General features: G+C 34.8%; 1 protein-coding gene across 1 annotated transcript in view; it reads right to left on the reverse strand.

Annotated features, from left to right (window-relative positions):
- The window catches only part of oprl1 (opiate receptor-like 1), a 49,815-nt gene extending 26,126 nt beyond the window's left edge, over window positions 1-23,689 (reverse strand). Inside the window, exons 1-2 of the mRNA XM_073823133.1 lie at window positions 23,402-23,689; window positions 21,896-22,112 (exon numbers count right to left, since the gene is read on the reverse strand). Of these exons, the coding sequence (XP_073679234.1) occupies window positions 21,896-22,104 (209 nt within the window). The 5' untranslated portion in view covers window positions 22,105-22,112; window positions 23,402-23,689. The remainder of the gene's footprint in view (window positions 1-21,895; window positions 22,113-23,401) is intronic.
- Between the last annotated feature and the right edge of the window lie 1,201 nt (window positions 23,690-24,890).

Raw genomic sequence — 24,890 nt, forward strand, 5'->3', positions numbered from 1 at the left:
AGGCTTTTCCTCAGTTGTTCTGATCAAACATTTTATGATATTGTGCTTTTTTTTCAACTCTTTTTTTTTTCAAAGGTTTTCTGGTACTTATAAACTAAGGAAAAGGGCTGTCCGCAGTGTCTCTAGGAACGTTCAATATTCATATAGCTTTAGACTGTCTAAAGTAATAAAATTGTTGTGAGAGCTCTGTTGACTTTTTCATACCAGCTACTCAAACTTCAGCACATGCAGTGGATAACTGCATGCATGTGTAACAGCTCAATTTGCTAATTCTGTGTTCTAATAGAGTTTCTAAAGATTTAATTGCGTTTTAAGACAATTTTGTTCCCCACCATACAAGTAAGTGACTAAAACACAGCGATGTTGAATAGGGGTTGAATAATTATGACATAGGTGTGTTATTCAAAAATCCTAGAAATCCTAGAACTCCTAGAAAGAATATTACATTATATATTGACATGATCACTTTTAATATCCCAGTGAACTGTTAAAGATGCAATCTTTAGTCCTGGATCTTCAAAAAAGCTTGTATTTGTAAAGTACTGCAGTCTCTTGGGGAGGGTTGAAAATTTTGAGTGCAACTGTATATGAATAAATACAAATATAAAATACTTATTTAAAAAAAAAGAGAGAAAAATATAAATGGTAAAAAGCAAAGGTTCAAGAATTTAGCCTTGGGGGACACCAGTACTAAGCGCACCAACCTCTGACCTGTGGCCATCTATAAAAACGAAATGACAGCGATCAGAAAAATCATACGTGAATCAGTCCAACACAGTCTCCATTACACCAAAAAAAAAAAAAAAAAAAAACAGATTCAAGTTGACTAAGTAGTAGCGTGTGATCAACGGTACCAAAAACTGCACTTAAGTCCAGAAGAATAAGGACTGACACAGTCAGGTACAACAAGATAAAAACATAAAATAATTGAATTATTCCAAACTTATACTGGTAAGCTTATATATAAGCAATTTACTGGGGTAATGGTGCAGTGATTCTGAGTCTAAATCAGGCAACGTGTGGGACAGCCCTCAAGGACCACATTAATCATCTCAATACAGACTAAATGAACTGGGAAGAGAGTCGGGATTGACAAAATGACTGGCATCTCAGATAATGTTTGGCCAAAACTAAGCGAAACAAATGGCTTGACTGGCGCCATTAGCAAAATTCATTATAACTAGGGAGGACAGAAATGCTAAATTCATTCCCATCAACTTTGGTTGGCCACAGTGTGAAGATGAAAAATGATAGTCATTGTAAACACCAACTTTAAAATCCTCTGCCAAATGGATGCTCTGGCAGTGAACAAATGTGTGAGCAGTAAATAACTAGCGCAATGTCAGTTTTCAGCTAATCAGATGGGGCAAGTGTCATTCACATATTCACAGTTTTAAGCCTAATTATGGTGAAATAGTTAGTGACTGATGTTTCTGTTCCCGAGCTGATCCTAGTAAAGCAGAACTGTAAATGTCTAATCAAAAGCTTTGTGGCTCCAGACGTCTGCTGTGCCGTTGTACACATTGCGTGTCATGCTGGGTGAAGCCCATCACTGTTTGTGTAAAGCTTCTGCTTTGATTGACTATAATCAAAAACCAAATTTCTTATGTCCCAGTCTCCGCCAGCGGTTCAGATAATACCCAGCAGGCTCTCAGAGGATTACTATGCATGGAAAAGGACAAGAGAACGGAGAGACAACAAACAACTCAATTAAAACTGTGTGGGCTAAAATCAAACAAGCACGAAAAACAAACTCTTCTGCATTCAAATATCAATCAGCATTGTTGAGAATGCTGCTTGAAACCATATTGGGTAGTAATATGACAAATTTAGAATTCAGCGGAAACCGTACGCTATGAATTATTCAGATGTTTCGTGCAAGTAAAATTAACCTAATTTAAACTGAATTAAATAAATTGCTTGTCAGCAGCAACTTGGTTATGCAAACGTTAAAGTCCAAAATTCTTTTTAAATTAATTGCATAGCATTTGAACTTGGTGGAATTAAATCGGCTTGCTATAATAATACATGAAAACGAAGAGTAAATATTGAATATGAGCTAATAATCATTCTACTTCAACCAGTCAACCAGTTTATTGGATTCTTTACAGCTGGGATATATAAAGATAAAATGGGGATGACGCAAATAGGGAACACTTTGGTCTCTCATAATTTCTTCTAAATTATTAGAGGCATAAATCCTCCTAAGTAGATAAGGTAGATAAACTATACAATTAATAAAGCATGACACACAGGGCATTTTCCACAAGAACTACCATTCTCCACTATCATTTATTTGATGTAAAAACAGTAATATAGTAACATTTTTTCAAATAGTTATTAATAATATATTTTAAAGTGTTTAAAATAATTTATTAATGTGATTTTTTATTATTATTGTTATTTTATTTAACTCAACTATTGCTTAAAAATTAGTATATTTCTTGCTTAAAATAAACCCAATATAGGTTGGAAATTAACAATTATAATAAATTAACATTTAATAAGTTGAATAAATAATAATTAAATACACACAACACACACACATATATATATATATATATATATATATATATATATATATATATATATATATATATATATATATATATATTTTTTTTTTTTTTAATTGCTTGTTAATAAATGTTTACCTTTTTATTATTATTATTATTGCTGATGCCTCTAGAAAATATATATACATATATATATATATATCTGCTTATCAAAGGTCCATTTATTTGATCAAAAATACAGAAAAAAAGTAATAATTAAATATTATTGCAATTCAAAATACCATTTTATTATTTTAATATACTTTAAAATATTATTTATTTCTGTGATGCAAAGCTGATTTTTTTATCAGCCATTACTCCAGTCATCAGGGTCACATGTTCGTTTAGAAATCATTCTAATATACTAATTTATTACTTTTATTATCAATGTTGGAAACAGTTTGTGCTACTTAATAGTTTTTTGGAACCTGTGATACTTTTGTCAGGATTCGTTGATGAATAAAAAGTAAAAAAGAACAGCATTTATTCAAAATAGAAATCTTTTCTAACATAAGTCTTTACTATCATTTTTTTTTTTTATCAATTTAACACATCCTTGCTGAATAAAAGTATTAATTTATTACAAAGACAGAAATAATTTTTTACTGATCCCAAACAAAGGTGTTTGTTGTTCCAAATCTTTTCTATTTTAAATAAATGCAGTTCTTTTTAACGTTTTATTTATCAAAGAATCCTGAAAAAAGTATGACAGGTTTAAAAAAAAAAATATACGTTTCCAACACTGATAATAAATAGGCATATTAGAATGATTTCTGAAGAATCATTTGACACTGAATACTTGGAGTAATGACGCTGAAAATTCAGCTTTGCATCACAGGAATAAATTATATTTTAAAGTATATTAAAATAGAAAACCACTATTTTAAATGGCATTAACATTTCACAATACTATAGTGTTTTTCTGTATTTTTAACCAAATAAACACAGCTTTGATGAGCAGAAAAGTCTCATTTAAAAAGCTTAAAAATCTTACTGATCCCAGTAGTGTATATATAAACAAACTTATCTTTTGATTCCAAACTCCTACTGAGTGACAGTTTAATGTATTTTGGTTAATCGTTTGAATATTTTGTTTGTTGCTAGTGTATTAAAAAAGTAACATAAAAAGTTATTTAGTGTACAACATTTAGTGCTAATGGTTGACATTTGACTTTTTCTGAAAGTAAAGCGCTGCCTTCTGTGATCATTTGCTGGTAAACAACAACCGAGTCAACCAAACTCTTTCTGTTCACTCATTTGTTTCCTGCTCATGGAAAGTGTCGCTCCTGCAGATACATTCACATTAACTGAGTTTAGATTTCATAACAATTACCCAGAGACTGAACACAAGCCGTCAACCTGTGGCATCTTTATTACAGACACAACACATCCAGTGACTTCAAAAACAAACAGCCTGGGAAAGGGAAGTGAATCGAATTAGTCCCTGCTTGTACATAATTAATGATTTACACATCCAAACAGAATAAGTGCATGACTGCACAATTTTTACATGTCTCTCGTTTGGCAAGAAGCTGCTGGGAATCACAACTTTGTGTCTGCCAAGCGCATTTGCGTCTGACTGCTTCTGCATTTTTTGCCAAACGCTCTACATTATCAACTCACACACCTGCATGCGAGTGTTTACGCACACCTTTCTGTCCACATGCTGGAGGCAGAAACAAAGTCTAGTGCAACAGAGTATAAAGGCACGGCATTTTGCATTCAGGTTTGGTATAGAGAAATTAAATAACTGGAGAAAACTATAACCATCATAAAGGAATAGTTCATACAAAAACGAAAATTTGCTGATGTCCTCAGGACATCCAAGATGTGGATGAGTTTGTTTCTTCATCAAAACAGATTTGGAGAAATGTATCATTACATAATTTGCTCACCAATGGATCCTCTGAAGTGAATGGGTGCCGTCAGAATTAGAGTCCAAACAGCCGATAAAAACATCACAATAATCCACACCACTCCGGTTCATCAGTTAACATCTTGTAAAGTGAAAAGCTATGGACTTTTTCAATGGAGGAATGGAGGAACTTTGATATTTTCAACAGAAGTGAAAGTTTGAAGTTAAAAACTTCCTAATGGTGGATTTGTTTCTTACAAACAAGCTGTTTTTCACTTTACAAAATGTTAATGGATGGACTTGAGTCGCGTGGATTCCTTGTGGATTATTGTGATACTTTGATCTCAATTTTGTAATGCTTTTTTACAAAAAATAATGCTTTTGATTTAATAAAATGTAATAAAACTATAAAATGGAACCCAAGTAATGTTAAACAGAATTTTGTAAAAATAATTTTGAGAGAAAAAAAGTATTTCATAGGGCTTTAAACATTATTTTTTTGTCGTTAAATTGTGTTTGTTTCATAATTTCAATTAATTAAACATGCTTTCGATTAATGGATAGATAGTTAGATAATTTATTTACCATAAAAAAAGTAAATACACAAAGTATTTCTGGAAAAAAAATCAATCAACCAATAAATAAATAAATAAATAAATATATTTTTTTTCTAGCAAATTAATTAATGAGAGATGCTTTTGATTTAATAAAATGGAAATAAAATGGAACCCAAAACAGAATTTGGTAAAAAATAAAACCGAATTTGAGGGGGGAAAAGTACTTCATAGGGCTTTACACTTTATTTTTTGTTACATTTTTAATTAATTGCTGTTAAATTGTGTTTGTTTTATACTTTCAATTAATTAGACATGCTTTTGATTAATGGATAGATAGATAGATAATTTATTTACCGGAAAAAAAGTAAATACACAACAAAGTATTTCTGGGAAAAACATAAAATAAAAATAATACTATTTTTCGCAAATTAATTAATTAAAGATGCTTTTGATTTAATAAAATGTAGTGAAACTATAAAATGGAACCCAGAAAAGAAATGGAAAACACAGAATTTGGTAAAAAAAAAAAAAAAAAAAAAAAAAACAATTTGAGGGAGAAAAAAGTATTGCATAGGGTTTACACTTTGTTTTTTGTTAAACTTTTAATAAATTCCTGTTAAATTGTGTTTGTTTCATAATTTCAATTAATTAGACATGCTTTTCATTAATGATATATAGATAGATAATAAAAAATACTTTTTACCAGACAAAAAGTAAATACATCAAGTATTTCTGGGAAAAAAATAAAATAAAAATAATACTATTTGTTGCTAATTAATTAATTAATTAATTAAAGATGCTTTTGATTAAATAAAATGTAGTGAAACTATAAAATGGAACCCAGAAAAGTAATGGAAAACACAGAATTTGGTAAAAAAAATAAAACCGAATTTGAGGGGGGAAAAAGGAATTTCATAGGGCTTTACACTTTGTTTTTTATTAAACTTTTAATAAATTGCTGTTCAATTGTGTTTCATGATTTCAATTAATTAGACATGATTTTGATTGATATTTTTAATTTAACCATTAAAACAGATTCTAGAAAAATTAGCCTTTGATTTAAACTTTTAATTTAACCATTAAAAAAGAGTCTAGAAAAATTGTAATAAAAAAAAAAAAAAAAAAAAAAACGGAATCCAGAAAAGTGAAAAGCAGTGTGTTTGTAAGAAACAAATCCACCGTTAGGACAATTTTTCACTTCAAACTGTCCCTTCTAGCCAAAATATCAAAGTTCCTAATTCATAATACCACTTCCTCCATTGAAAAAGTCCTTAGCTTTTTACTTTACAAGATGTTAACTGATGGACTGGAGTGGTGTGGATTACTTGTGGATTATTGTGATACTTTAATCAGCTGCTTGGACTCTCATTCTGACGGCACCCATTCACTACAGAGGATCCACTGCTGAGCAAGTAAATTTTCAGATTTTTGAGTGAATTACTGGATCCTCACCAAAAGCAAATCTAGAATTATTAACACACAAAGTAATCTAATACTTGGGACTCATCGTGTTTGTAAGACAGTGAGGGTTTGCAGGCACACTGAATTCAAATATTCCACATTGCGCATTGTCATGTCGTAAAAACTGAATTTGTTTTCCAACAGGGCATCAGCTCAGTGCCAGAAGCCATTTAGGTGCAGATGACAATAAAGAGGATGACAGGCTGTAAATAAAGCACTTGTAATTGCACAGCAATGTTATAAAAGATTCCCGTCTGCATTTTTAACTTTATGAAAATGGAATTAGAATTAGCTGATGTTAGTGTGGTTTGACAGTCACTTTGCACAACATCCATTAAAGTATTGCATGCATTCTCTGTAAACAAAGGGTCTCATGCACTAATGTGCTTAGTTGTTATGTGCTTGAAATATGTTCTTCTACAACAATATTCGCAACAGGTATGTATAGAAATATTTTCATTCTACTGTAAGTGAGTGCATTTCCTAACTGTCCATTTGTTTATTTACACAAATATATTTTTATATTTCTCTCTCGATGGATGGATGGATGGATTTATTTACCAGAAAAAAAGTAAAGACACAACACAACATTTGTGACCCTGGACCACAAAATCAGCCATAAGTTGCACAGGTATATTTGTAGCAATAGCCAAAAATACATTGAATAGGTCAAAAATATTATTAATTTTTCTTTTATGCCAAAATCATTAGGATATTAAATAATGATCATGTTCAATCAAGATATTTTGTAAATTTCCAACTTTAAATATATCAAAACTTTATTTTTGATTAGTAATATGCATTGCTGTGGACTTCATTTGGACATCTTTAAAAGCGATTTTATTGTATATGATGTATAAATCTCAAATTAAAAAAGATTTACCCTTATGACTGGTTTTGTGGTCCAGGGTCACATAATAATAATAAGTAATTATTTTTGATCAAACCAATTAATTTGAGATGCTTTTGATTTAATAAAATGTAGTGAAACTATAAAATGGAACCCAAGAAAGTAATGAAAAACACAGAATTTGGTAAAAACAAAACTTAATTTGAAAAAAAAAGAGAGGATTTTACAGGGCTTTAAACTTTTTTTTTTTTTGTTAAACTTTTAATAAATTGCTGATCAATTGTGTTCGTTTCATGATTTCAATTAATCAGACATGCTTTTGATTAATGGAGACATAGATAGACAGATACCAGAATTTATTTACCAGAATAAAGTAAATACACAGCAAAGCATTGCTGAAAATAATAATTAATATTTTTTTAGCAAATTAATTGCTAAAAGATATTGGGTAAATTAATTGGTTTTGTGGTCCAAGGTCACATAATAATAAGAGGTAATTATTTCTGAACGAATCAATTAATTTGAGATGCTTTTGATGTAATAAATTTCTATGTTATTATTCACATAGTCTTGGAAAATCTCTATAAATCAGGAAACATAATTTTAGAAAGTGTGACTTCTAAACCTGGAAAAGTCATGTCAATTAAAAACATTCCATGGGATTTATTTGTCTATTTATTTGTGAGCCTGGACCACAAAACCAGTCAAAAGGGTAATTGTTTTTTTTTTTTTTTTAATTGAGATCCATACATAAGCTTTCCATCGATTTATAGTTTTTTTAGGATAGGACAATATTTGGCAGAGATACAACTATTTGAAAATCTGGAATCTGAGAAAATACAAGACTAAAAAAAAAAAAAAAATAGAGAGAAAATCGCCTTTAAAGTTGTCCAAATGAAGTTCTAAGCAATGCATATTTTTACAATTTACAAAATATCTTCATGGAACATGATCTTATTATATCTGTCACAATCTGATGGGTTGAGGAGTGGAGATGGAGGAGGAGAACCGGAGTAGATGAATTATACAGTTTATTAAATAAAATACTGAATTTACAAACAAACAAACCAAAACCAAGAGCAAGAAAAGAACATGTAACGTTATCGACTGACAAAGGGGAGTGAGCAGAACCAGACTTAAATACACTTAAACAGGGATGTGGTTACAAACGAGATAACAAGGATAACAAGGGGGACATACAAATATGGGCAAGAACAAACCAACTGAACACGAACCAAAAGGGGGAGACAAGGACTAAACCAAAAATGACTAGAAACAGAAGGGTAGAAAACACGGGGAGAACAGAAATACAAGACTAAAACCTGACATTACCCCCCCCCCTCCCCGAAGGCGCGTCTTGCGCCTAATAATATCCATAGGGGAGGGAGGGTGGGCGCCCTGGAGAACGCTAGGCAGGGATACAGGGGACATAGGATACAGGGGCGGTCTCCAGGGCGAATCAGGGAGCTCAGGTGGCCATGGCGGATCTGGGGGCTCAGGAAGCCTTAATCAAGTACAACTAGACATTGAGTCTTTGAATATTTTTGTGCACAATGGGGGGCACCTAATGTTTTTTTTTTATTTATATATATATATATATATATATATATATATATATATAATGATTTATAGCATTAACACCCAAAGGCATCACTTTCCTAATGCAGTACATTACGAAAGAGAAAGACCAAACATATCACATTCATAGTTACGCAACTATTCATTTCACTCCCATCTGTGAAGAGTCATGCCGTTGTCATCTCCCTTCATGCAATGTGCCACTTTCCCATTTGTTCTGTCTGTTTAGTCTACTTTCTTAGAAGATGATTCAGTGACTGAGCAGTGACTTGCCTTTTTTGGCAAAATGACTTTCCAGTGCTTGGTCATTAACTGAAATTGTTTCCACCAGGGTGAACATTACTGTTAAACTCTTCAGAGTCATTATAGATGTTCAACATCAAGCGACCGGCCTCATTTCTGATGATACGTGGAAGAACTAAATATGTGTGTGCCTTCCGACACTGAGATCTCAAAGGATATTGTTTTATTCAAGAGATATGATTGAAATATTTAGGCTGAATTCTCTGCGTTTGATCTGAGATAGTATTATATGCCACAAGCAATTCCGGCGTTCCTTTTCAGCAATGCGGCTTTGATCACAGCTAATGAATTGTTGTGCACAGGAGCTCACGACTCAAATGCAACAATGCACTTAGTCATAGAAGCCTTTTATTTTTTATTTTTTGCAATACACTAAGGAGCAATCAAGCAAAACTAATAATGCCAATTGTTCTGACCGTCCACCTTGTAATGAAAGGCACTTAGAGAAAGACAGTTAAGATAAAAGCATGTGCATAACGACAAAGTGACCATAGATAGAGAAGAAAGTCTCTTTATGTTTTAATTAAGAGGCTGGAAATCTTTGTCAACCTGCACCTCTAATTAGGACAAAGACTATGAGGTGAATGTAGACAGAGAATGGGATCAGCCATAAAAGGTTTAATTAAATTAGATTTCATTTATACCACACTTTTGTTTGCACAAAGACTATCATAAGGTGCTATGAAGCATGCAGAACTATTTTTGTCTACACCATAAATAAATTAATTACATTTAGACCTTCTGGTCAATCATGTAAGAAGGAAACAAATTTGTTCAATGGCCAGTTGAAGGATTTCCTATTCAGTGCTGAATTACTCTGTAACCTGTGCATTTGCAGTAATGCAAGGACCTGCTTGTTGTTTATGGATCTTCAAGTATAGCACAGCTGTACTCAAGAGGGCCAGGCATACGTGCATGAATGTGTTTTTCAGCATTTCGAAAATCAAGTGCTGACCTCAGTGGCCATGAGGTGTTTAGGCCTTATAGCATCACTGAAGCAGTAATGTTCAGGGCAGAGATCACATAAGGGGAAGGTGATATCAGCTCTACTTCAACAGCTTACACTGGATTAAAGTGAGGAATAATTGTCTTTGAATGTCTTCATTTTCTATTTAGTTATATAGTAAATATGGACTACAGTTCAACATTTTTAAAAAGAAGTCTCTTAGGCTATGTTTACACTGCAGGCAAATGTGGCCCAAATCTGATTTTGACTTTGATTTGACTCAGATCTGTTTATTTGCACAAACCGTATGAAATCTGATCATTTCAATTCTGATTTGTGCCATTTCCATTATGGGTATTAAATCCAATACAGTTTAGATGTTTTGCAATGTGACCGCAGTGTGAATTCATGCTACTTTTACGTCACTCTAGATAAACATTCGTCACAATTCTGTGCTCATGGAAGTCACTTCAAAGATTTTACATGCTCAAAGTTAAGACATTTGCTAAAGGTCAACGGAAGTACAGTAATGTGTCAGAACTCGTAAGTATTACAGTGACAACTCTATATACAAGCAAAGCATGAAGGCTCGTCATAAAAGTTTCAAAACTCTGCTCTCTTCTATCACATCCTTGTCTTTATTTTTCAAATTGCCTGTGCATAATTTTCCTGGCTTCTGCAACAGATCACACTATAAATAAACACATAATTGCTTACTTTATGTCCTCCATGTTTACTTCTGTATGACAGTGCACTGCACAAGCGTTGCCAAATCCACAGATTTCCCATGGAATTGGGCTAGTTTTTCACAGTTTCTGTGTGTTGTTTTCAACTCTGTGGGTTAAAGCGAACCCCCTTAGGCTATATTTACCCCCCGAGCGTGAATGGGCTAGTTTTGGACTAGTTTTGAGAAGCAATTGGGTAGATTTTGTTATAAAACCTGGCAACCCTGTTCATATTATTAAAAGAATGTTTTCACGATATGCAAAAAAACAAACAATAAGTACATATTACTGCAGTTGCCAATAGAAATGTCTACTGAGTGGCGCTAAAAGAGTTTTCTTTTTTTTCTTTTTTTTCCCGGAACAGATGAATATACATACGGTACGTTTTATGTGATGTTGGTTTTGTATGTGTCACTGCAGTTCTGCAACCCTGTTCGTAATTTTCTTTTGCCAACCTGGTCTCATGACGAAAATGTGCCTGTTGGAATGTTTTCGCGAGACACGAAATACAGACCAATAAGTACATATCGCTGCAATTGCCAACATAAATGTCCATTGAGTAGCACTAAAAGAGAGTTTGTTTCTTTGTTCCCTGGAACAGATGAACGTACAGTCAAGCCAGAAATGATTCATACCCCTGGCAAATTCTGACTTAAAGTTACTTTTATTCAACCAGCAATTTTTTTTTTTTTGACCGGAAATGGCACAGACTTCTCCCAAAAGATAATAAGACGATGTACAAGAGGCATCATTGTGGAAAAAATATTACTCATCTTTTATTTACATTTGAACAAAAAGGGGCATGTCCAAAATTATTCATACCCTTATCAATAATCAATAGAAAAGCCTTTATTGGCTATTACAGCAATCAAACGCTTCCTATAACTGCTGACCAGCTTTTTGCATGTCTCCAATGGTATTTTTGCCCATTCATCTTTAGCTATGAGCTCCAACTCTTTCAGGTTGGAGGGTCTCCTTGCCATCAACCTGATCTTTAGCTCCCTCCCAATTGGATTTAAGTCAGGACTCTGGCTGGGCCTCTGCAAAATGTTAATGTTTTTGTCTGCTAACCATTTCTTCACCACTTTTGCTGTGTGTTTTGGTTCGTTGTCGTGCTGAAATGTCCACTGGTGCCCAAGGCCAACTTTCTCTGCAGACTGCCTGATGTTGTTGTTGAGAATTTTGATGTATTGCTCCTGTTTCGTGGTGCCATGGTCCACCGGCTGAAAAACACCTCCAAAAGGTTCCCACATTAGGTTCCCACCACCATGTTTGACAGTGAGGATGGTATTCTTAGGGTTGAAGGCGAAATGAAGGCTACATCATTGTGGCCAAACAATTTTTGCTTCATTTGACCATAAAACAGAAGACCAAAAATCTTCTTCTTTGTCCAGATGAGCATTTGCAAAGCATTTGAGAAATATTTTTCCCACAATGATGCCTCTTGTACATCGTCTTATTATCTTTTGGGAGAAGCCTGTGTCATTTCTGGTCAAAAAAAAAAAAAAACTTGCTGGTTTTGCTTGACTGTACATATGGTACGTTTTATTTGATGTTGGTTTTGTATGTGTCACCGCAGTTCTGACTTAAAGCGAGCCCACTAACTCTATATTTACCCCCGGAATGTGATTGGGCTAGTTTTAGACTCGTTTTAAAAAGCAATTGGGCGGATTTTGTTGTGAAAACCTGGCAACCCTGTTCGTATTGTTCTTTTGCCAACCTGGTCTCATGACGAAAATGTGCCAATCTGAATGTTTTCGCGAGATGCAAAATACATACCAATAAGTACATATCACTGCATCGCCCACTAACTCTATATTTACCCCCCGGAACGTGATTGGGCTAGTTTTGGATTAGTTTTGAGAAGCAATTGGGCGGAATCTGTTTTTGTGCAATTGAGATAAATTAATGCATATTCACATTTAGTCTAGTTATGTTTACACAGCGCACACAACGCCTCTGCACTTACTCCTGATTTCTCTCAACACAGGTACAGGAGAGCTGTCAGTCAAAACAAAGTAACTGGTGTTACTCAGGTAACTTTTTTCATGTAAATTGCTTTACTAGTTACTCTAGAAAAGTAATTTGATTACATCGTACCCCAAACTTTTGAATGGTTTCAAACATTAATATGTTTTTATGATGCCACTGCATCTGTATTTTAAACTTGAAAACTCTTATGTCCATACTTTGCTACTGAATGGAAAACAAACGAGTGCATTGATCAAAACTTCTTTCATATTTTTACATAATAACTAAAGTCATTCCGGTTTGGAATGACACGAGGTTGATTAAATGATGAGAGAATTAAATTTTTTTGATTAAACTGTCCCTTTAAGACCCGCTTTGTCCAGTGCAAACACAGTTTAACATTAATTATAAAACGGTTAGTTCCATTCCTCAATTGTGATTGGTCAGCAGCTGTGTCGTATTCATGATACGGCACTGCTATGACCGCTTCACTCAACGGTTTTGTGTATCATTGAACCCCCTTAGCAACCACCCTTAGCAACGTAAACACAGCTGCAGCAGTTAGGGACTACTTTTTACAGCGGAAGGCAGTTAATGATTTTACTTTATGAAAACATACAACTTAATATATATAAATTAATATATATTTTTGATTTTAATATTTTTATTGTGTGGTAACCGTTTTATAAAAGCAATAAGGTACTTGAGGCCGTGCTGTATCGTGAATAAATCACGGCTAAAGGGGTTGCAGGCACGACGCGAAGCGGACACCCTTCAGCCGTGATTTATTCACGATACAGCACGGCCTCTCGTACCTTATTGCTTAATCAAGCAAGCCTTGAATCAACTACAAGACCTGACGTTTTCAGTATTCAGCCTAATTTAACTGACAGTAATGCACTGATGGCTTCTCAAGTCAGGCTTCAAAAGAATTCCCTGAACTGACAAAACTAAATTAAACTGTATTAACGTAGATTAACATTATATTGAAATGACATATCTGTATTGAAAATGGATTTAATAAATGTGCCACAACCCTGACGACTGATCATAGCTCATGGGATTCTTTTGAAATCTGTGGTGGTTTTATACTTTAGTTAAGTGAGCAGACCACACATTTTATGTGAGCACGCATTGCAGTCAGAGAAGTAAAAAAAAAGCCATTTTGAGTCTCACAGAAAAGCTTTTTATTGAATACCTCCTGACAGCTTCTGTATATATTCCCAAGCACAGAAAAAAGGACCTTTCATTTTGTCCATTATGTGTGCCTGATCATACATGAAATACACATGTATAGGTTATAATAATCAGTCACACTCTGCATATTCTAATATGCCGGCTACTGTCTAGTGATTTTGCAAGCCCTGCTAATTTGCTGGTAACAATTTCATTGCATCAACTTTAATAAGGGTAAGGGGCTAATAGCATAAATCTGCATATAAACTCATATATAATGAGCCAGTGAAGTTGGACACCCAGAGTCACTGGCACATTGACTACACACCCATGAGTAAACAAATAAAGCCACTTGGATACAGACATAAGCCATTTCTGAAATCTGAAATCATCAAAGGACAGTACTATACCTGCACAAAAAAAAAAAAAAAAAAAAAAAAAAATGACTGTGGGATGAGAGATCAAATGAATCAAGCTTTTGGTGGTAAACTATATTGGTATTCTTATGGTGAAACTGCATCTTATAGTAAATGGAGGTCAGTCATAAAGTGATTTAATTACATTAAAAACATTTTACACAGAAGGCCAAACATCAAAAAACGGAGCTCTAATGCTCTGGATAAATTGCCATCAGTCAGAAAAGCATCACTACAGCCAAACTGCATTTACACTGAATTTAGTGCATGGCAGGGCAGTGCTAACGCTGTTATGCAGCTTCATATTCATTCCTCCTTGTAATGTACTGTCTTGAGTCCAGTGAAAGAGGATGAATTCATTACAGCTCCAGTATCGATCTGACAGGCCCCAGCTGAGCCAACTGGAAGAGAACTCTCTCCAAATGCCCATAAACACACCTTTACCTCAAAGCTCTTGCAGGGAGTTCAGAGTAGTATGATGGATTGACAGACAGACGGACAGACAGGCCGATGAACAAGCAGATAGGTGGATGTACATACAGATGTGCATGGATAGAAAGATGAACCAAGGAAAGGTTGGGTGAACAGACAGATGGATGAATAGATGGATAAATGGAAGGATGGACAGACAGACAATATATGAAACAGATAGACAGACAGTGCATTGATAAACATGCACATAGATGGATGGATTAACAAGCAGGAAGATGGATTTATGAATAGATGTGGATGGATAGACAGTCAACCAGTGGATGGATGTACAGACTAATAAAAGAATGGAAAGACAGATGGATGGATTGATGTATGCTCCTAGATACACTGATAACCCATGGATGGATGGATGGTGCATAGATAGACACCCAACTGATGGATGGATATATGGAAACATGAATGAACAGACAGATAGATCAATGGATATATTGAAGTATGCTCATAGAAAGAGCGATAACCCATGGATGGATGCATAGATGGGAAGATAACCCATGGTGATAATAAGTGATTGATGGATGAATGGATGGGTTAAGAAGTGATGGATAGATAGACTGATGGATAAAAAAGTTAATAAGTGATAGAGGGATGAACAGGCAGACAGACACAGATAAATGGATGGATGTAAGCACACAGATAGACAGGCAATCCATGAATGGATGGACAGACGGATAAATAGATGGATGGACAAATGGATTCATGGAAGAACAGTTGAATGGATAAATGAATGGATGGGCAGATAGATAAATGGATGGATGGATGCACACTGATGTACAGGCACAAACCCAAGGATGGACAGATGGATGGATGGACACACACAGATGGAGAGACAACCCATTGATAGACAAATAGACAGACAAATGGATGGATGTATTGTTGTATTCATGGAAGAAGAGTTGGATGGATAAATTAATGGATAGACAGATAGATAAATGGATGGATGGATGGATGGATGGATGGATGGATGGATGGATGGATGGATGGAAGGACACAGATGTACTGACAACCTATGGATGGACGAAAAGACATACAAATAGATGGATGAATGGATGGATGGATGGATGGATGGGTGGATTCATGGACGAACAGAGAGATGGATAAATGAATGGATGGACAGATAGTTGAATGGATGGACAGATGGAAGGATGGATGGATGGATGGATGAACACATAGAGATGGACAGACAACCAATGGATGGACGGATGGGTGGATTCATGAAAGAACAGATGGACGGACAGACGGACGGACGGATGGATAGATAGACACACACACACACACACACACACACACACACACACACACAGATGAACAGACAACCAATGGATGGACAGACAGATTAACAAACAGATGGATGGATGGATGGATTCATGAAAGAAGAGTTGGATGGATACATGAATGAATGGACAAATAGATAAATAGATGGATGAATGGATGGATGAATGGACACACACAGATAGACAACCCAAGGATGGACAGATGGATGGATGGATGGATGGATTGATGGATGGACACACACAGATAGACAGACAACTCATGGATGGATGGACAGACAGAAAAATAGATGGATGGATGGACACACACTGATAGACAGACAACTTATGGATGAATTAACAGAGAGAAAAATGGATGGATGGATGAATTCATGGAAGAACAGATAATGAATATGTGAATGGATGGACAGATAGATAAACACATGGATGGATGGATGGATGGATGGACACAAGGACAGACAACCCAAGGATGGACAGATGGATGGATGGACACACACACACACACACACACACACACACACAGATGGATAGACAACCCATGGAAGAACAGACACACAAATAGATGGATGGATGCAGGGGATTCATAGAAGTACAGATGGATGGATAAGTGAATGGATGGACAGTTAGATAAATAGATGGATGGATGGATGCAGACATGTACAGACAACCCAAGGATGGACAGATGGATGGACGAATGGACACAAACAGATGGACAGACTACCCACGGATGGACGGACAGACATTCAATAGATGTATGGAACGGTGTATTCATAGAAGAACAGTTGGATGGATGGATGGATGGATGGATGGATGGATAAATGAATGGAAGGACAAATAGATAAGTAGATGGATGCACACAGATAAACAGACAACCCAAGGATGGACAGATGGATTGCTGGACGGCTGGATGGATGGATGGACACACACAGATGGACAGACAACCTATGGATGGACAGACACACAGAAAAATAGATGTATGGACAAGTGGATTCATGAAAAAACAGATGGATGGATAAATGAATGGATGGACAGACAGACAGATGGATATGCAGATACACAAACAACCCAAGAATAGATGGATGTATCCATGAATGAAAAAATGGTTAGATTGATGGACAGAAAGAAGAAGAGTGGACAGGCAGTAAGGCAAATGGATGAATGAACAATGCAATAGATGTATAGATGGATAGACAGTCAGGCAGAAGAACTGTCAGCCAGACAATTGGATGGATGAACAAGGTAACATCTTCCATTTAAATTTCATCATTGTTTACACCATGCCACTCATGAAATAACCAGCCATCCAGGTAAAAACAGTCAAACATCTGACACTTCAATCTGTTTTAACTGTAAAAAGACTCAGACAACCTAGACACAAACAGAAATGAAACTTATGAAATTTGCTCAAGCATTCCAGGAATTGCTTTTAGAGAGTGGATCGACTCAGCATTTAGACCAGTACAACACAAACTGATTAGAATGATGCATATACGGTTCCACCCTGCCAGTGGGTTGATGCTTCTGATTGGCTGAGATTGGTGAAAACGCTTGTCTGGCAGGAAAGCTCTTCTCTTAAAGAGGGAAAGAACAGCACTGCAGAAGTAAACCGCTTACATCCACATTCCTACACACAAGCACACGGTTGATTCACACAACAGAACATGCAAGAGGGAGACAAAACAACACATCATGAGAGAGTGAACAGAGAGAAAACGCCACAACCTTCACAGCTGAAGTCATCAACGGCACTCATCCAAGCAAAAGCAATGATACATCAGACTCATAATCATACACTTTCCCTCAGTGAGGGAGGGACAGTAAACACATTTGTGGCCTCCACGCATGCTGGCAGATGGAGAAGGTGGGTGAGCTGGGCCTGAGTGGGTGACGGCCTAAAGACTCAGCACAGAACAGGAAACCGTGGCTGCCCGATGATTAGTCTCTGGTACATCACTATGCACCATGTGCGGCACAATATCATTACGGGACAACCAGACACAACCAGATGGACAGTTCAGACCACGTCTGTATACAAAACCAAAATGACGCTGCCTTCTTGAGGAGTGTAGAGGTGAAAAATAAAAATTCTGTCATCATTTACTCATTTTTTCTTATGAGGAACACAAATGAAGATACTTTGAAGAATGTTCATTAATTCATCTTCAGAACACAAATTATGATATTTTTGATGAAATCTGAGAGCTTTCTGACCTTGCATAGACAGCAACCCAACTGACAAGTTCAAGGTCCAGAAAGGTCCAGAAAGGTCCATCTGTGATTCAACTGTAATTTTACGAAGTTACAAGAATACTCTTTGTGCGCAAAAAAAACAACTTTATTCGTGAACATTGAATGTTGGAATTGTGTTGCTGTCTATGCAGGACCAGAAAGCTCTCGGATTTCATCAGAAATATCTTAATTTGTGTTCTGCAGATGAACAAATGTCCTACAGGTTTGGATTAACATGAGGGTGAGTAATCAATGACAAAATTTTCTTTTTTGGGTGAACTATCCCTTTAAAGGTTTTTCATGGAACCATAGATGCCAATAAAGAACCTTTATTTTAGGAGTGTATCTGCTCTAAATGAATCATTTAGCTAATTTGGATTTGTTTTAGATCATTAAACATGACTACATGGGGCACTGAAAGGCAGACCAGATTTCTTAAAAGGTGTCTTCATACAAAAACGCAGCTTGTTAATGCACTGACTGGGCAATGAAACAGCAAAGCAGCTGCCTTTTGAAACCAAATGGTATTAAATTGGCTACATATGTGACCTTGCCATGAAATCCAAAGGACTATGGGTAGATCTTTCTGTATTTAGTCTGTTTAGCTTGCAGTGTATTGGCTAACATTATAAACACTGGGCTCCTCATATTGAAACGATATTGGCATACAAGTAGTAACATGTTGAAACCATCGATAATGATTACTGAAAAACTAGTTCCTGGCATTTACAGTATAAACATAAGCAAAAAGTGCATTAAACTGTGAAGGAGTGATGCAAAAAGTCTTTGTACTTCCAGATGGTTCATGAAATGAGAAAATGGGGTAAACAGGAAAGAACCGAACTGGGAAACGATAGACAAAGTGCCATGATTGGTTCTGAAACAGTTTTTGGATCCACCACTGTAGCTTTTGCTCATACAGTGACTGTGTCAACTCCAGGACCAAATCACATACAGTACATTTTGTAAAACAACATGGGAATAGAGAGAAAATAGGGGTGAGGGTGAGGGTGGGGGATGAGGGGGTGGAAAGATGAGGTAATTGAGAGAAAGCATGTAAACAAACAAAGAGTGAGGATGGAGGGTGAAAATTAATTTCACATCTCTAGGCCCACCGAGCTGTCGATAGTGATCAAAGCCTGCTGGGTAAGATGGTTGTGAGTTGAGGGCTCAGCTGTAGTATAGTGAGGGTTAAATGTGGTCTGCTGGCTCTAAATTGCGTTGAAGGGATAGTTCACCCCAAAAAATTATTCACCTTCATGTCAAGAGGAGATATTTTGAAAACAGTTTTGTCCGTACAATGAAAATCAACGGGGTCCAAAACAACACTGGACCCCATTGACTTTCATTGTCCTGACCAAAATAATAGGTAGGGTTGCCCCCTAATAGTCAACTAATGGTTGGTCAATGAGAAGAAAAGAAAAAAATCCACAGGAAGTGGCGAAGTCACGCAGTCCGTGACAGACAGATCGTTAACGGCTGGTCTGTGTGGTAATACATTGGGCAGGATATCCAAACGCTCACCTATCATTCATCAAGCTCAAATATAGCTTTTTATCTGAAAGATGTTTGTACTGTAATAGCAACTTTACAAGCAGCTCAATCTAATGTTAACTTAGAAAAATGTGCACTATTCAAGTGTCTGTGCTGATTGTGGAAGCTAAAAAGTAGTATGCTCACAGCATGACAGATGGAGGCGCCGGCGCGGTCACTTGCTCTTAAAATACTCCTTCATTTTTGGTCATACAGATAAAAGTAATACATCTTTCAAAATCTGTAAAGACTCAAAGTTTTTTTGTCCACACTTGAGAACAACAACAAAACGTTGAACTTTTGTAAAATAATTAAAGCAAACAGGATGTGCTTTCTGCCGTTTTGTCTCTGTGAACTTGAGCTTTTGTACTTTTAAATGAACCAATTCAAATAGAAAACAAATATTCTCAGATTATGTGGAGAGGACGAGTCAGTGTCACCGACTTTATCTCTTAAGCCGGAAAAACAAAGTAGTAGCACTAAGCACTAGTTTATTGATAAATTATTAAAACAATAATGCAGTCTCCTTGCTGTTTTCCCTGACACATTCATAATTTTTATATCTGCCGGTGCATTGTGGCAAGCTTTTTTGTATGTGCTAAAGTGCTTATTAGACTATGTAGGCAATTAAAGGCTCAATGTTATGATTTATATGGCTTATTAATAAACCTGTGACGAATAGTCGACTAAAGCATTTGAAAATCCGACAAAATGACAGTAGTTAATGACAGTAATAAAGGAAAGAACTACAATCACATGAAACACTGCAAATGACAATTTAAAGATGTCTACCTACACACATTATAGTATAGTACAGTATTTACCTATATACAGAATACACAAATATTAATTATTTTGATAGAATAAAGAGACCAAATCAGTTAAATCAGCTATTTTTGGTTCTTTTTTTATCCTTTCGGTGCCCTCTGATCACTGCAACTGTCTTATTGGTAGAATTTTTTGTACAGAATCATGGGTAATGTAGGTTTTTTTTTTACTATAAATTGTACTATTAACATAATATGGTTATTTTAAAACGCTGAACTGATGCAAACAGATGGCTTCAACGAAAGCATACACCATCGATGAACAACCTCAAAGCTCACAACAGGTACGTCTTTAATGGTTTATATTACAGATAATGTTAAAAATCAATTCCTCTATCCACCTTTTTATTCACGTAAGAGTAGGCGCTGTCATTTGTAAATTTTATGGGTCTGGTTTCCGGTCTCATCCACGTCCAGCAATTTTTAGCTGTACAAAATAGCTTGTTTTGCGGCATGACATTGCAAATTGCTGTGTCTTAGCATATTGTACTTTCTTAATTATGAACACACTGGTTTGTAGTGCAAACAGTTTTACCATTTACTGCACTTTGTTATTCTTCTCGTTATTTCCCTATAGCACCTAATGAACCAGAAGTCTGGATAAAAGGTGGATATGGTTTGTAGAAACTGTAGTGCTCTTTAAACAGAGGCATACAGTTTGAGGTAAAATTTTTAATGTACTATCCCTACACTTCTTATAGGTACAATGCCTAATTTATGAAACATTAGTGCTATCAAACAGAACTACAAAAACAACCTGTTTCCAACAGTTTTCCTAGTTAAACAAAAAAAGTCCTGCCCTTTATCTACGCCACTGATTGAGTCAGTGTAGGAAAAGAGAACAACAGAGAGAGAGAAAAAAAAAGAAAATAAGAATGACCATTTTCGGTACTGAACTGTCCACCGCAGCAAATAAACACTTCAATCTCTGTGCCGAAGGTCACAACCCCATGCTCTGCTGTCAGGATACAGGAGGTTTTCCTCAGCTCTCAAATAAAGATCTACAACAGTGCAGTGTGTACTATTACCAATCCCATTACCAAACCCATAACCTGCAACTCCTCATTTTATAATAAATAATATATGAACTCCCATCCTGTTTTCCATTCATCCAGTAATATATGACGTTCCATCATGTTTTGACCTGTCAGCTTACCTGATGATGACGTACATGACCAAGCAGTTTCCCACCAGCCCCACCACGCAGACGATCATGTAGACCACTGCTATAGTGATCTTGACGCCCCTGGGGAAGAAGCTGTCAGTCCCGTTGAAGGCGCTGAAGTTGTTCTGGAACAGGGACTCGTTGTACAGACGGAAGTGTCTGGGGTCAGCAAAGCCGGTGGAATCATTGGGGAACTCCATGAGTACAGCTATTACAAAAGAAATAATACAAATAATAATAAAACAGCTGAGTTAAGCACACTCTCCATGCTGTCTAACCTGTTTTCAATTTCTGATTTAAAATTCTTATTCACATTTTTGTGGTTAAAAAATAAGGTTACACTTTTATGGTGTCCTTACTAAAATTGATTAAATTTGATTAAAAACACTTACTAAAGGGTTAGGATTAGTGTTTGGTTTAAGGTTAGTTCTAGTATGCAAGAAGGACACTAAAATAAAGTGTTACCAAAAGTAATATTAATAATTAAAAACAAAACAAAACTGGCATTGTATATTACAAATATTGTTGGCTCTTTGGAATTGCTTTTGTTTGCACTTTTGTGAACTGTTTTGGATAAAAGTGTCTAACAATAGAAACAAAATATACAGTAAAGCAATATTAGGTAACACTTTACAATCAGAGGCGCTATTTTTTAACATAAGTTAATGTATTAACTAACACGAACGAATACATTTATTACACTATTTATTCATCTTTGTTATTGTTAGTTAATAAAAATACAGTTGCTCATTGTTAGTTCAAGTAAGTTCACAAACACATGTGATTTTAATAATGCATTAATAAATGCTGAAATTATCTAATAGTTCATATAGTTTATGTTACCTAATGTAGTTAAGAAGTGTTACTAATGAACCTTATTGTAAAGTCTTACCCAGTATTGTTTTAAAATATTATTGATATTTGAAAAACTTTGTTCGTCAAATTAAAGTCAGCCTGAGGTAAACCCATATGTAGGCAGCCATTTTGTTGTCATGTGACATGACCACAAACCACTCTAAAGTTTTATGAGGTTTTGACCATATAAAAAAAAAATACATTAACAATAAATAAAATACTACTACTACTACTTTTTTTTTTTTTTTTTTTTTGTAAAAACACCTACAAAACATGTTTGGAAAAAAATTATGTTTACTTGAAAACCAACAAGAACACAGAAATAACGTTAAGGTTAACTTGAAACGTGTTTCAATATTATATATTTTTAAAGACGTCCCGTTTGTATCTGACAACATTTATTGTCATTGACCCGAATAGATTTTGCTACAGTTGATGGGGTCGATGTGATATGCGAGGCGCATAGTGAACCATCTACTGTACTGTCAACAGTTTGCGCATGAAATGCATCACACAGTTTGGCTACACAGAAAACAACCCAAACATGCCAGATTCTCGGTAACGTTCACACCGGACCAAACAAAAGTAGACAATCATTTAAATGACATCGCTTCAGGAGGGTTCAAATAGAGCAGCACATACCGCTGTGTTGAAGAAATCCCGTGTGATCGCTTATGCGTCCGACTCCTGTAAGCACGCGAGGAATTCTTGTTTCCGCTATTCTTTCTGTTTTAAGCAGACTCAGAGCTGTGTTTCCAACAGCACACAGATATTCACATCATTGTGTATCTCAGGCAAAAGAGAAACATGTTTTTTTTTTCTTTTTTCAGAGCGAGTGCAGTGGGAGGGGGAGGTGCGCTAAAGCACTTGCTTGTTGTTGCGAATCTTCAGCAGCGACTTACATCTCCACTAGGTATCTTTCAGTCTCTCTCTCCCCTTCTCTCTCTCTCCTGGCACGCGCTAACCCAAACGCTGATTACGCAGCGGTGGCGCGCGCATGCAGGTGTCTGTCAGTGGCACGCGCGCGCGCGTCTGAACAGGTGTCTAGTGGTGGAGAGTCAATGTAACTCTTATGTTTTACAATATTGTAAATATTATCAGCTGAAAGAAAAATATTATGTTTACTATAAACGAGAGTAAACGGGCATATATTTTGTAAGTGTGAATAACTAGAACGATAATAAAACATTTGAATTATCTTAATAAATATAATTGTAAAACAGTTTTTTTATACCTGTTTATACCTGATTTTCAAGATGATCTTGGACATAAATTGCAACATTTTCTGATTTTCATCTAGTTTAAATAAGAATTATTTAAAAAAAATTATAATAATTATTAATATATCTAAAAATAAAACCTAATTTATACTATATGGATGTTTTAATAATAATAATAATAATAATAATAATAATAATAACAAAAAACACAATAAAATTACTAAAATTAAAATGAACTAAAAATGAAAAACAGACAACAGAAAATAAAATCAAAATATAAAATAAATAAACAATAAAAATAAAACAAATTAATTTAAATAAAAATATTTCAAAAATTAATAAAAACTACATTACATGCATATTTTTGTAAACATGAATAAGAAAAAGTTGATAAGATTTCCTGATTTTATCTTGGACAACATTAACTGAACTAAAATAAAAATAAAATAAAAATCTTTCCTATTCTTTTTCTAAAATTAACTAAAACAAAACATATACAATAAAAAATATCTAAATAAAGTAATACAATAAAATAATATAACATAATACAATTCGAATATAAAATAAATAAAAATGAAAAATAAAACTAAAATTAATTTTAAAAAATCTATTTAAAAATATAAAAAAACTACAATAATTTTTACATCTTTAGGTAAAAATAAATAACTAACTCTATAATTAAACATTTTCATTATCTGACATAAAATCAAAAGAAAATAAATAAATAAATATATAATACAATTAAAATATAAAATAAATAACAATGAAAAATTAAACAAAAAATAAAATTAATTCAAATTAAAAATAGAAAATATGAAAAATCTATTTTTTAATATAACAAAAACTATAGTTGAATATCTAAACTATAATTAAACATTTTCATTATCTGAAATAAAATTTAGCTGAACTAA

This window comes from Garra rufa, chromosome 18 (assembly GCF_049309525.1).
Source record: "Garra rufa chromosome 18, GarRuf1.0, whole genome shotgun sequence".
In the NCBI taxonomy this organism is placed as follows: domain Eukaryota; kingdom Metazoa; phylum Chordata; class Actinopteri; order Cypriniformes; family Cyprinidae; genus Garra; species Garra rufa.